Source organism: Theobroma cacao, chromosome 7 (assembly GCF_000208745.1).
Source record: "Theobroma cacao cultivar B97-61/B2 chromosome 7, Criollo_cocoa_genome_V2, whole genome shotgun sequence".
Taxonomy (NCBI): Eukaryota; Viridiplantae; Streptophyta; class Magnoliopsida; order Malvales; family Malvaceae; genus Theobroma; species Theobroma cacao.
The window spans coordinates 14,017,587-14,032,918 of record NC_030856.1 but is presented as its reverse complement, the minus strand read 5'-3'; the positions used below and the strand labels follow the sequence as shown (position 1 = coordinate 14,032,918).

At 33.9% G+C, this 15,332-nt stretch overlaps 2 protein-coding genes across 2 annotated transcripts; one reads left to right on the top strand and one right to left on the bottom strand.

Moving 5' to 3' along the window:
* LOC18594888 (peroxisomal 2,4-dienoyl-CoA reductase) lies at window positions 1,391–5,823 on the bottom strand. The gene is made up of 5 exons (XM_007022557.2): window positions 5,462–5,823; window positions 3,242–3,401; window positions 2,744–2,913; window positions 2,442–2,664; window positions 1,391–1,809 (listed from the first exon to the last, which is right to left on the bottom strand). Exons 1-5 carry the CDS (start codon window positions 5,645–5,647, stop codon window positions 1,655–1,657), a joined length of 894 nt encoding a protein of 297 aa, XP_007022619.2. The 5' UTR covers window positions 5,648–5,823; the 3' UTR covers window positions 1,391–1,654.
* On the top strand, window positions 5,938–12,487 carry LOC18594889 (DEAD-box ATP-dependent RNA helicase 36). The gene is made up of 6 exons (XM_018125131.1): window positions 5,938–6,874; window positions 8,177–8,499; window positions 10,189–10,392; window positions 10,477–10,558; window positions 11,293–11,391; window positions 12,038–12,487. Exons 1-6 carry the CDS (start codon window positions 6,242–6,244, stop codon window positions 12,209–12,211), a joined length of 1,515 nt encoding a protein of 504 aa, XP_017980620.1. The 5' UTR covers window positions 5,938–6,241; the 3' UTR covers window positions 12,212–12,487.

Genomic DNA, 15,332 nt, shown 5'->3' with positions numbered 1-15,332 from the left:
AGGATTTTTATAATCAGAAGAAATCATGTTGTTTGAGAGGGAGAAGAGGAACTTAAATAGATAACTAGTTTGGCATCGTTTTGATTGAAGCAGATTGTTCGGTCTTGGGTTTTACTACTGTGGGCTAGTCTTGGGTAGGCCTGTTAGTTATATTTATTAGCCCACCCACTAAGTATGGGCTTGAATCCTTATGATACTTGTTTTATTTGTTCATGTCATGTTTTCTTTATTTATTTTATTTTTGGTTTTAGTGAAAATGCATAAAATATAATAAAAATAATTTTTTAGGTAGTAATTAGGTTAGGATAAAGTTCTTCAAATCATAATTGATAAAATAAAACTATAAAATCAAATAATAATAATAATAATAATAATAACGATTCATAATTATTTAAATAAATTTTTAGAATGAAATTTTTAAGGGAAGTTACAAGGGGTAATTTTTTTAAAATTTTTTAGAGTAAAAATAATTATGAGACCTTACCATAAAGATTGGGAGGTAATCTTATAAATATTTTTAGAAAAAAATTTATTTATAAATAATTATTATATATATGAAAATAGGTAAATAAAGAATTTAAATTGTACATATATGAATGTTTAATATAAAATAAATAAAAATCTTTCAATGATAGAATTTTGAGACTGTTATAATGGATACTTTTCTTGAAAAATTTTTAGGTCAGAAAATCTTTTTAAATTTTATCAAAAGGTTTGGGGAATTTTGGTTGAATTTTCAATATTAAAGGATATTTTATTTGTTTTAAAATGATAATTGGAGAAATAGTTAAGGAAAATAAATTAAGATACTATAATAAAATTCATTTATTAAGACTAAAAAAAATAGATAATTAAATAAGTATCATCTTAAATGGACCTTGTGAAGGTGTTAATCATTTCCTCAAACGTAATTGTACTTCCACGTAATTATATTTTCAAACTTAATCTATTTCGTAAATTGAAATCTATTTTTTTAAAGAACCTAAGTCAAAAGTAAGACTTCATTAAGAAAATTAAATTCAATTAAGTGATTAATCACTTTTAAATATAATGACTTCTTTTACTTTTAACAATTGTGTTTTAAAACTCATACGTTATGACAGCGTTAACTCCAAATTAAGAGATAAATTGTGTTTAGATAAAAAATTATCAACTTAAGATTTGGACGAATTTTGAAAAAGGTTATCAAACCATGCCTCTATTCTCTTTTCTTTTTTATTATTATTGTTTGTATATTTTCCCATTCTTTTGTATTTTTTCAATTCTCTATTATTTTTACTTCTTCATATTTTTAATTTTCTATATATTTTCTTTTGTATTTTCTATTGTTTTATATTTTTCAATTATATGATCAAAATAAAAAAATAAAAAATTTTAATTACAAGTTGTAAAAAAATAAAAAAACACCCCAAACAAAATAAAATGTCTACAATCCCTCTTGATTTGAAAAGAACTAGCTTTTTCCTGCATGTCATGAAAAGCTTGAGAAGACTTAATTCAATAGCTTGGTAAAGTAGCTTCTAGGTTTATTCAATCAACTGATGGCTTGTAACGAGGCATGAAAGCCCTCCCCTGAAATGTTCATATATGAAAACAATAGTTTTAGCTATACACATATGTTGAAGCATGTAGATGATCACTCCATCAGCTTGGTTTACAGCTTGCTGGTTGGAACTCCAACTGGTTTATCTCTAGATCTCTTTTCGACTGCCCGAGACAGCTGCTTGACTGCCTCTTTCGGTATATGGCGAGCCCGGCTCAGCCAATGTCCACCATCGACTATAAGTGTAGTTCCATTGACATATTTACCTTAAAATTTGCATACACACGGATTAAGAGCTTAAAACTTTCTCAGAAAATTATTAATGCTGGAAAAACAATGGCAAGAAGAGAAAATGCATGCTACTCTGCCAACTATCATTCCCTGGACTAAGTGCCAACACCATGAACTTTTTTCATCCTTTATTTTATTTTGGATCCATGATCATACGAATCAAATGAGGGGAGGGAAAGGAAATACTTCCATTTAAAATAAGTGCCAACTCCATGAGAAGGTGAAACACATCAGATGCACATGCATATAGCAGAATATATCAGACAACATGGGCGTATTTCTTGTAATCTAAAGACTGTACAGCCAGATCAAGCGCGTTGGATATGTTGAGCTCAGATGTATTGAAGCTAATAGTGAAAATGAAAATTAAACCTTCATATGATGGTAATTGATTAATATAAGGACAAAAAAAAGATGGATTACGATGGCTCTGAAAATTCAGGACTGAGATTTGGATATGAACATGCAGAAAACAAGAAAAAGATAACATTCACACATCATACTGTTGTATTGATCAGTGAGTTTAAGATTAGATTCTTGAATCTTTAATATATAGACAAATATTGGTAATGGCGAGATAACTAGAACAGGGATCAAGGTTACTCACCAGCATCTGAGAAAAGATAGAGAGCAGCCATAGCGATATCCCATTTGTCCCCTAATTTATACAATGGCATGTAATCTCGAGCTTTGCTATTAATCTCCTCTGGTGCAAGTTTACTTATGCCAGGAGTATCACCAATAGGGCCTGGGGCAATACCATTTACTCGAATATCATAGTCAGTTCCCCACTCAAGTGCTAAGTTTCTAGTAATGCTATCAACAGCTGCCTAACAGAAAGAAAACACTGCAAATAAGTATAAGTCAAGAGTAAAATATTCCTCACAGGAAGAATTTTATACAACAAACCTTGGCTGCAGAGACATGTATTTGATACCAAGCAGCTGTATAATGCAAAGTAGCACTAATGTTCAAAATCACTCCCCCCCCAGATGAGTTCCTTCCATGTCCTCCTTTTTTGAGATACTTAAGTGCTTCATGGCACATGGTAAATGTGCCAACAGAATCAATATCCATAACTGCAGGTGTAGGTCAGAATAAGCTTTGGCTAAAACGTTTATATAAAGAAGGCCTAGTTACTAATCATAAGAAAGTAGTTGCTAATAACTTTTGAGGTGGGGTTTTTCAAAAAAAATAAAAAGGGAAAAACAGGATATTTTTTCGCTTAATAACTCTATGAGGAAGTTAAGAACAAAATTTTAAACAAGTACAGGAAAAGATAAAAATTTGCTAGAGCTTCAAAAGGCATTGTAGATAAGGCCTAAGATCATTGAGCTAAATCTACAAATTGCTCTCATCAAATGACCCTGTATACATCAGAAACCCTGTTGGAAAGGCTCCAAGTACCTGTTCGAAACCCATTAGGGGACAAATCCTCAGCTGACACAAGAAAATTGCCAGCAGCAGCATTCACAAGAATGTCAATGTGGCCAAAATGCTTGAAAGTTGATTCAACCACTCTTCTTGCATCTTCCTGCTTGCGAACATCCCCCTCGAAGCCAACAGCCTTCAAAAACAATAGTAAGTGTATGCAATCTCAGCTGATGTTCAGTGACAGTAGAAAACATGAAAAATCATGAAAAATGCAGGCAATTAATGGATAAGTAACATACACACAAAGACAAAGCAATTGATTCAGTTGAATGGATTACAACATCAGAAACCTGGAGCTAATGCACCAAAGTGAGCATTGAGCACCACACAATTTTACAGTTCGTTAACTCTGAATATCTTGCCATAAGCATTGTCTATAGTAGCTGCTTATTAACTTTTTCTTCTTCCATTAGTGATCAGACTGGTTAAAACTATCAGTTTTTCAGCAACCAAAGAAGCACAATTTGGCTCCTAAAGGAAAAAAAGATCAACCGAGCATATAACACTGAGAAAGAACAACAAAAAGATTTAAGGGATTAATTAAAACTAGCTGAATGTATGTGGGTATTATAAGTTAAAAATCGTACCTCAAGTGATGCATATGACATTTTCACATAATATATTGATATTCATATGTAGCACGTGATTAAATAAGGAGAAAGGTTATTCAATTAATGAGATGAATCAAGGGGATAATATTAACAAATATGGCACTCACTTCAAAAGGAGAACATAGCACAATTTTTGTTTATTAACAATTCTTCAATTCTAACAATACTTGTTGTAGAGGATTCTTCTGGTAGGGAGAGAGGGCATGTTGTAATAAGCAAAACGGAATGCACTAGAGGCGGCAAAAAGAAAGATTAGAGTGCTTTGGTGGTAGGCGGTGAGGAATAAGAAAAGGTGGAGAAAGCAACGGAGCACGGTAGATGGAAAGGGCTGAGTAAAGAGAATATTTCGGAGAGTTTTGATGATAGTCTCTGCCAAGTTTATGATTTTTGTTTTATTGCCCCCAACCACTAAAGTTCTATATTGAACAAAAGTACTTTCTTAGGAGCAGTTGAGAAAATACGTTCAATTATGAGAAAACGTGCTTATCATGACAGAATATGTTTAAGAACGGTTTATTGGGTATGAAGTTCAATTGTGAGAGAATGTGCTTGTCATGGAAGAGCACATTAAATAACTACTTATGGGATATTAAGAGAATGTCTATGTAGTTGGGTAGTGAGCGTAAGTTTTGGATAACGGATGAGTAGTGACACTTGAGACTGTGCCACGTGCATGAAAGAAATAAAAAAAAAAGTGAATACATGTATTTCAAGAAAAGATCAAGAAAAAGTATTCTTAACTATCTCCATATCTGAGCTACTAAACCAAACTCTCTAAAACATCTCAAACATGAAGATAACTCATGAACCCTGCCACTCGTTCTAAGTTCCTTTCACTGTCTATATGAAATATTTGTTACACATTTGTTCCTATTCTATAGCATAACATGTGAAATAGTTGTTCCACGCTTGTTTCTATTTTGTAGTATAATATTTCAAAGAATAATAGCTAACCAAAATTGGATATCTACACTTGTCATATTCGATGATCCGGTACAACATGTGGTGCACTCCTAAGGCAGAGAAAACGGCACAAGAAGAACGAAGCAGGAAACACCATTCTATTTCTAATTTTTGAAACCAATTTGATAGAGATAGCAAACTGACACATATCAAGCAGAATTTATATTAAACATTACCCTAGTTACAAGATAAGCAACAGAACAAAAACATTGAGACAAAATGAACTGAAGTAACTTTGGTTAAGGTCCTTAAGGGTCGAAGACTCTAACTTCCAATTCTCATGTTCAATCATGACAAGGGAGGAACGAAATTTATGAGATTAGAGACGATTATCTCCAATTGTGCAGTCCAAGATCATATAATTCAAAAGAAAAAAGAAAGATTAGTTGAATTCAAACAAGAAGAATAATACCTGCCTCTGGTGTATATAAATATAATAAAATTGAAAGGGAGTGAACTGAATTCAGATAGGAAAAGCCCAAAAAGCCAAAAAAAAAAGGAAAGAAATGATGAAGAACACAGATCAGACAAAATATAAAAGGAGCTGTGAACAAGTAGGAAGGAACGAAGAAAAACAGAGGAAATGGTGATGATCAAACAAGGAATATATGATACTTACAATGATCCCAAGGGATTGAAGAGCACAGACAGCAGAATCAAGGACTTGTTTGCGTCGGCCCATGATTGCAACAGAAGCTCCATGTTTCCCAAACTGTGTAGAAATCTCAAAACCAATCCCTGACCCTCCTCCTGTTATCAAAGCCACCTTCCCCTTCACTATATAAGCCTTGAATGGTGACTCCATTGCTTTCTTCCTTCCTCTTTTCTTTTGGTTGCTTTCCCTTTATTGTATCTAACCTCAGTTTCCAACACGCAAACCTCTTTTCTCCTTCTCAGTACCCAACAACACATAACCCCAACCGAACCAAAAAGTTAGTGGACTCAAAGCATTCACTTGTCATGGCCTCTGCCAATTTCCAACTTCGTAAATAAAAACCAAACACGCCGTTTTGGGATTTCCTCCGCCTTGTTTTTTTATTTTAATTTCTTTTACTTATAAAATCAAAAGTCAAACTATTTTTCAAATCCAGGAAAGAACATTAAATTACAAAATTCCCCAAATTTTGGGACCAAACAGAATAAACAGAGCGAATATGATCCCTTTTTCCAGCTTTTGTTTTTTTATTTACTGACTCTAGGATTGATTCTTTCTTATAGAAGATCTTTGAATGATTAAATATTCAGATTCCCTCACTTCCCATTGTGACGACCCAAACATTGTTTTTGTGTTCCCTTTCCTGTCCGGGTCTTTAAAAGGAAAAACAAAAGCTTTCAACTTCCTCTCCCCAATTTTTCAGAGGTTTCTTTCACTTTCTCTCCGTCCAAACAGTAAATTAGCATGATTCAAGAGGAGCGAGAACATGACAACCCTCCAACTCTAATCGACAAAAACTTCCCTCTTTTCTCCAAACCCCGCAAACCCAAACCCAAACCCAATAAAACCCCTAAACCCTCTCAAAACCCTAACTCCCAAACTCCCCAAATAGAAAAAGTCTCCTCCGCCTCTGAGGACGCAGCCGCCGCAACCACCGCTTTCTCCGACCTGGGCTTAGCAGAATGGGCCATCGAAACATGCAAAGAACTCGGAATGCGAAAGCCCACGCCGGTCCAAACCCATTGCATACCCAAAATACTTGCCGGTCGTGACGTGCTGGGGATAGCCCAGACGGGAAGCGGCAAAACTGCGGCGTTTGCTCTGCCGATATTGCACCGTTTGGCGGAGGATCCGTATGGGGTTTTTGCGCTGGTGATTACGCCGACAAGGGAGCTGGCTTTCCAGTTGGCGGAGCAGTTTAGAGCACTGGGGTCTTGTTTGCATTTAAGGTGTTCGGTGGTGGTGGGTGGAATGGACATGATTACGCAGGCGAAAGCCTTGGCTTCAAGGCCGCATGTGGTTGTGGCTACACCTGGGAGAATTAAGGTTTTTCTGGAAGAGAATCCTGATATCCCTAAAGTCTTCCAAAGAACTCAGGTAAATCCCCATTTCCTGCTTTATAGGTTTGCTACCTGTTTTTGTATTCAGAAAAATGAAAATGCATTTGGATACCAAATAGAATTAAAAATTTTTAACTTTTTTGAGTAACAAAATATTGAATTTTGTTTTTTATATCGCCTGAAACTATTATGTCCAAGAGCTTTTACTCATTTGCTCATTTTGAATCTAATATAGTTTTGCTTTCTAGTCTTTGCTGTTTTCTTTTTGGCAATTTTTGGGGAGTAGAAAGCAATTAGCAAAAGAAATAATCAAATGGACCACTACGTGGTCATGTTGTTGAAAATTTGTTATTGTGAAATTTGGTCACACATTTAGCGTTTTAGCTATTACTATAAATAGAACTGTGGTGATGTTCAAGTTAGACTTTACATCTACTTATCTTACTAAAGACATGGTACTAAATAAAGCAGAATGCCTATGTAGCCAGTTCACAAAGTGGAAAGTGGTGTAGTTTGTTATTGCACTGATTGAATTATGATGAGAGTTGTTTTGTAGTGTATGATCTGGTAGTATAATTATTTCAAAATGGCACTGACAATTTAGAATGTAACTCTGAGTGATTTAAAGTTTGGATGACATACTGCAATTAGCTAGGAATTTTGGCCAAATTGGGGATAGCATGGCTGGTGACCCAGATTTTCATTAAAAAGATAGTGAAATTGTTTTGCATTTGATAAATTTCAGAATGATGGATAAAACCTCTGAACTCATTGATTATAGAATGTTTTCTATTTTGCAAGTTTATTCTGTTGGTAAAATAATAGTTAAATCTGGGGACATATTAGGATATTGGTATTAATTAATTTTTTTCATTTGTATTAATTAGCTATAAATGATTTGGAACAATTTACTGGTCAGGAATTTTGGATAATCTGTAGATAGGATGCCAGGTAATATGATGGGGACTAAGGAATGGATAAGGTTGTCTAATCAAATATTTCATTATTTTAGGATTGAATCTGAAGTATTTATATTATCTGCTTATTATTAGTTGACTTTAAGATTTGGAGATTTTCAGAAATTGGAATTTATTCTATAGGAAAATAAGAACATTTTTAGAATAAGATTGTTGGGAGAATTGTCACAGTGAGTGATTGGAACAGGATAATTGTATTGAACTATATCACCCTGCAATGAGTCAGGGAAGCAGAATAAGCACTTGAGATTGTATCTCTAACCATGAGTCTCTTTAAAACCCTGCGTGATAAATAAATTAATAAATAAATATGCTCTTTTTGAAGTTGTTCCTCATTTACAATTTCTTATTTTTTGTTTTAGTTTTTAGTTTTGGATGAAGCAGATAGAGTTTTGGATGTTGGCTTTGAGGATGAATTAAGGGTGGTTTTCCAATGCTTGCCAAAAAAGCGGCAAACTTTGTTATTTTCTGCAACAATGACTGGTGATCTGCAAACACTGCTTGAGCTTTCTGCCAACAAGGCATACTTCTATGAGGCCTATGAAGGCTTCAGGACAGTTGAAACACTTAAGCAGCAGTATCTTTTCATCCCAAAAACTGTGAAGGATGCTTATCTTGTGCATATTTTGTCTAAAATGGAAGAGATGAATATCCGCTCAGCCATGATATTTGTCTCAAGATGCAGGTAACAAATCTTTTGAGCCATGCATTCTGATTTTTCTTTTTTCTTTTTCTTTTTAGGATCAGTAATATGTTTTCTTTTTTCTTAATGTGCTAATAGCTGCAATCTTAGTTCAAGCTCTGTACCAAATTCCACTAGTAGATGTTACTTCAATTTTGATTCTTTTTGTCATTAGTATATCTTTAAAATATTATATGTAGTCAATTTTTGTTTTTCATTTGTCTATAACTTTCATGGTCTTCAACTCTCCTACCCCTTCCCCTGCACTCTCTTTCGTCTGCTTTACTATGCAGTATCTCTTAAAACTGAATCCAACTTGAGGGGAGATTTATGATAAATAATTGTGCTTGGGCAAGGAGAAAGGCTTGATTTTTTCGCCATTTTGTGTTAGTGAAAGGAGAAAAGTAAGGAACCTACATATAATAAAACTAACTTTTGAAGGTGATATCTGCAAATAGAGGATGTTGTATATGAAAAACTACCATAGTAAGGCTCCTGGACTACCTCCCTTGAAATTTGAAATCACCGAAAAATGTTGAGTGCAAATTTGATCACATGGAAGTCTGAATACAAATCAGTGTTTAACCAGTCAGAATGAGAAAACTATATCACATGGCCCTAATAAGCCCCTAATCTAGAATTGCAACTTTAAAGTTATGCCAACTGTGCATTTCATGCTAATAGAAACTTTTAAACTTTGACCTGTGTCGTGATCATGCTTTGATTGAGAATGGGAGGAGAGCATCATTCTCCTTCCAGTTGAATAAACTTACTTTCAGAGAGTTAAACTGTGTTCTAGTAATGCATTACTTCCCTGAGAATGGGTGACCTTTCCTTGGGACTAGTTAGGAATGCAAATTGCTTTAAGAAGAAGAAGCAAGCTAACCATTCAAAACCTTAATTACAGTCATGATCTTTGTAGGAATACTAGGAGACAGAATATAGAATTCTGATAGTACATCTATAATGTAATGTAACTTATACATTGGATACAGAACTGTTGTTGAAATGATCAGGAAAAGATCAAACATACATTAAGTCCAAGTTTTTGGAAGATTGGAAATGTTTCAATGGGTTGGCATGCAAGTTCTTGAAAGGATCAAGCAGACATTGATGATGATTGGAAATTATGATACTCTCCTTTCTCTAATTAGTGGTTTTATTGTTGTCATCTAAACTTCAAAATGGAGTTGGGGGACAAAAGAGGGAAGCTGTCCTATCAGCATTTGTGCAGGTGTTGAGTGCGATGCTCTTGTCCACCTTGGTGTTATAGGGATTAATGAATTGAGAAAGCCTTTGCCTTACTTGCTCTTTTCTTTCTCTCATTTCTCTGATCTGTCTCCCAATCTCCACAAATCCTTTTATTCTGATTTCTTTCCAGTATAGTTCTCTCTATTTTCTAGCTCTTTCTCTGCCAGTTCTGCATCTTACTTAGCTATAGAATCTTGGCATGGACATGTTGCCCATTTCTTTTTTTCTTTTTTCTTTTTCTTTTCTGGACATTTTTATTGTCTTTGCAACGATTTGTGTGGCATATGTTCTTTTTACTGTTTGCCGAATTAGATGCTTCAGGACATGCTTTTTCCTGGCAGGTTTTGTATGGTAGGTTTGCTGTCTAGTAAAAAAGATATTTAATTCTTCATACATCCTTTTGTTGACATTTACCTTTTATTCTTTAAAATGTGGTTGCAGAGATTGTCACCTTTTAAGTTTATTATTAGAAGAGCTTGAAGTGGAGGCAGCAGCTTTGCATTCATTAAAATCACAGGCTCTAAGGCTTTCTGCAGTGCAGCATTTTAAATCTGGACGTGTTTCTATACTGCTCTCTACTGATGTTGCCAGCCGTGGTTTAGACATTCCTACTGTTGATCTTGTCATAAATTATGATCTTCCAAGGTTATATTCAATAAGGGTTTTTCTTAATTTCTAGTTTCTCTAAAGTTTTCTTGGGAACTAAAATTCAGCTGCCACCTACTTCAGGTATCCTAGAGATTATGTTCATCGTGTGGGGCGAACTGCAAGAGCTGGAAGAGGAGGATTGGCTGTGAGCTTTGTTACTGAGGTTAGTAGGAAGTGGTAGTTGATTGAAACTGGTTTTTCATGGTTCTTTGAGTGTTTTTGGACCCTGGAGAGCAGCTTAGAATGGTTTTTCTATAAATTTTACTGAAAAATAACTTTAGAAATGACTTCTGCAAATGACTTGCCTCATGTATTCTTTACTTGCCAGGAATTTGTCTGTTTGACTTCAAAATTCTAAAGACCTTAGAGTGCTATTTTTTTTTTTTCACACATGATGCACTGAACCTAATGGCATGCTTCTTTACTTGTGTTGTATGCCTTTCAGAGGATTGTCATGTCTATAAGATAATCCATAGATGATAGTCCTCACAAGTTTCCTTTGGTATCAGCTCTATATGTGGTCACTGCAGAATTTCTATTTTTAACATAGAATTTTATCTAGATAAGGAAGCAACTCAACTGAAATTGATTTAAGTTAGAACCCCGTTAATAAATAAAGCCTTTTCTTCCCACTCTTTGACTCTCAGATTTGGAACTTACTGATAAAAACATGTCCCCTTCTCACTTGTCCATCAACACCCCCCCCCCCCAAAACCCCCTTCCCCTTCCCAACAATGATGTGTTCGTATGTGTTTCAATGTCTTAATGAATAAAGTATGTATCATGGTTTATGAATTATCTAGTCTTTTTCAGACCTAATAGAGATGCCTTTACTATTATGGGGTCTCTGGTTCTTGATTTTGCTCAATTTCCTTACCAGAGGAATGTGATTTGCAGAATGATGTGGATCTTGTTCATGAGATAGAAGCTGAACTGGGAAAACAATTGGAAAATTTTGAGTGCAAAGAGAATGAAGTCCTTTCCGATTTTACAAAGGTTTGATCTGTTAGATTCTTCCTTTTGTTGCTTGCCTAGTCTTCTTGGATTGTTATTTTACATGTAATTCAGTAGTGTTCTGCTTAAATTCCATTGCTATTCACATGGACATATCAATCTTCATTAATTGGCAGTATGTGACCTGCATAAGCAATTGCACCTAATGCTCTTAGGTTGAAATACATGGTAAATTCTGTTAGAACTATGCGTTAATATGCCTAGAGATCATGTGTTTTTGATTTAGGAACCAGAGTTTGTCCTACTCATTTATTTTGAGTTCTGCTTCTGCATAAGGATGCCTCTGGTCCATGTATTGACGCTAGTAGGCCTGCCTTGTTAACTCTAGTAGGTCTGCCTTGTTAACTTGACTACCTACGTTGTTAGCTCGACCACCTACATATCAAATATGTACTATGATTAGGAAGGGGATGCACCCACAACCACTTGCAAATGGATGCCATATACCTTCTTCTCTGCACTGTATAGGCAGGTTATGTAGCACATATAATAAGCATTGCAGGGCTAATAACTTGTACTGGTTTGTGGCTTCTGGCAACACTAAAGAGTTGGTATTCAATGTAATCAACATAACATTAACAGAACAAGTCTTTTCAGTATCTTATGGAAGTTGATATAAAATTTGCAGGTCTGCAAGGCAAAACGTGTGGCAACAATGAAGATGATGGATGATGGGTTTGAAGAGAAAGTAAAAGAACGTAAAAAGCAGAAACTAAAGACACTAGCGGAGAAAGGATTATTGAAGAAAAGGAGTAAGAAGAGAAAGCGTGGAACATTTGCTAAAAGTAGTGATCAGTCCTAAAATCTTATAACTCTTAACCCAACCATTACCATTAATGTAAGCTCCATTTTGTCCAGGAGCTGCTTGGATGCAGGTGAAGTGATTAAATTGTTTCTTTTTTTTGTGTTTTTTGACACCCAATATCCTTGTCATGAAATACCCTTTTTGGTTCTTTAGAATAGCTGTTGTCGAATATGAATAATTACTGGATAATTCCTTATTTATTGAAGAAATTCTTGAAAGGAAAAGGTATCCAAAATAAAAAGGAAGAGTTAAAGTCATCGTTTTTGGTTTAAAGAGGAAAGGTTTGAATTCTAGTTTTTTTATTGCACATAGATAAGTGCATATTTTTTTATTTATATATAAAAATATCAAAAGATATCCTTTATATAAGGTGAACTTATTAGTTATTAGGTTCATGACTAATCCACATCTGTATATGTGGACATTGAGATGACTTTTCTAATCGGTGAAATTGGTTGTGTATAAAATTTTTTGTCAACCAATTTTCAAGCCATCTACTTATTAAGTGATCATGAACATAACCACTATTAACATTGCATGTGTCACATGACTTTTTCTCATCATAAGAACTTATACAGGGAAATTTGCGAAATAAAAACATTTTTAGAGAAAATAAAAGAATAAACAATTTTTTTTTGAAAAATTGAAATATTTACAATACTTGTTGAATAGTTTAGCCTATCCTTTTTCTGGTGTTTATATGTTAGAAAGATTTGTTGTATTTAAAAGGTATAATACTTAACAAAGATTCAAATAAATATTTATTTATTTATTACATTCAATTAAGTTTTTATATTTTTAGTTTAAGTTAAATAAGTTCTTATACATAATATGTTGACATGTGATCGTGGATGGTGATATAGTTTAATGACATGATCACACATTCATGCCAATGGTACGCAGATATAAAATAACAAGTAATAATTTGATTAATAATAATTAGTCAACTGTAAATTGTAAATATCTATTTAGTTCAAAATAAAAGTATACGAATTTAATTAAACATAATATAAAAAAATTATTTAAATATTTTGAATAATTCAGAAATTTTTTATTTTTAAAGTATTATGCCTATTTATAAAGATTAGGTATGTAATGTGATGTAATCAAGAAGCCAATAAACTATAGAGCTTGAGCTCAAGCTTGACTATTTAAAACTCAAAACTAGCTTTGAGTTCAACTAATTTTTATTTTTGAAAACTTTAACTCAATATATATAGGAGCTATATTTGATGCCCTGATAGTGTATAATTTTTTATACACTGTCAAGCCATCAAATGGTGGCACTTCATTAAAAATAGATTTAAAATTTTGAGAGACTTAAAAATAAATATTACTAATTTTAAAAGAAAACTAAAAAAAAAAAAAACTTTTTATTTCTCTTTAGTTGCCTCTCACCCTTCTTACTTAAATTAGCATTTTATTTTCTTTTCGATTTTTTTAGGTTTAAAACCTACAAAACTTTTTGTGAAAATTTCCAAGGGGATTTGGTAACTATATTAAGTATAAATCATTACTAGAATTGGCCCCATGCGATGTGCTCGGGCTAAAAAATTATGAAGGAAGAATGTATGATAATTTTTTATAAATATATACATCAAGTGAATTTGCAGGAAGAAATTTTTTATCATCATATGTTGTTCAATTGATGATGCTTGTTTTTTTTTTTTTTTATACTTGGAGGAAAGAAAATTGGAAACCTACTCGTTTTAGGCAAGGGGATCATACATCAATTAATGAGCCAAACACTCGAGTGTGATAATGCTTGTTTTCAGTGGCAGTAGCTTATGGAATAGTTATATTGTAAAACCTTGACCTCCATAGATATGAAACTAGAAGTAGATGCGATAACACAGACGGGGGTAATTTTGTCATTTTCCTTGGTGAGCTCCTAGAAGTGGGTTTTCTTATATTATTAAGGCTTAAGTAGGCCTAAGGAATAGATGAGTGATGCATTCAATAATGAAATAAGTGAAGAGAATAGAAATAACGATAATTTCCACGATAGGGGCAAAATGGTTATTTTGGGTCTCAAGTCTAAAATTTTAAGTTTTTATGAACTCGAGTACCTCTAATTTATTATGGACCTTTTCTTAGTGTCAAAAGAGTAAAAGGTTTGAACCAAGTGGAATAAGAAAGCAAAGTCAACTATTGAATGGCATTTTTGTAAATAAAAAGAACTTTAGTCAACTATAGGATAAATATCAAAAATTTCCAGCGGCTTCTTCAAACTTCCAGTAGCTTCTTCTTCTTCTTCTCATCTCTTCTCTCCATTTCATGTTCTTTATCTTCCATGGAAGCCTCCTTAAGAACCTCCATGACTTTCTCAAGTTAAACCCCAATTTTCATGCTTTTGTGTACTTTTTCACAAAGTCCTTTGTGCTCTTTTACTCTTCCACCTTAAAACCCTTATAAGTCTTACCTTAACACTTTCTCTCACTAGCTAGGTGTTTTAGAGAGAGAAACAGAGACTTTCTATAATAGCTTGAGAAATTTTGAAAAAGAATTCAATTACAAATCTACCAAGGTTCCAACGAGGCCTTACACCTCTACACGGAGCATTAGTCGAAGTTGGAGTCAATCTACAAGCATTAACGAAGACATGTGAGTGAACTTGCATTAAAAATGTTTTGGAATAAATGATTATGTGCTCGATTGAACCACTTGAAATATTTTATTGGTTTTTCTTTAAAATTGCATGGGAACAAACCCTTGATGAAACGTTGTATGTTGTGAATGTGTAATATGATGAATCCTTGTGCTCTTATATTATGTGGATGTATGTATGTTATGTATGGATAGTTAATATTGTGTGATAATTATAACTGTGCATGTGCGGTGTAGGAGTGCACATGCCCATGATGACAGGGTGCGGGAGTGTGAATGATGATATTGCCTGTGCGAGATGTGGGGGAGCACACAATGGCATTAGTTGTGTGCGATGTGGTAGAGCACACGATGGCATTAGCTATGCGCGATGTGGGGGTGCACATGATGACTCCGGCTATGTGCGGTGTAGGAGTGTACATGAGCTGGGTGAGGCTGTGGTGGTATATGTGTTTATATATGTATATATATATATATATATATATATATATATATATATATATATATATAT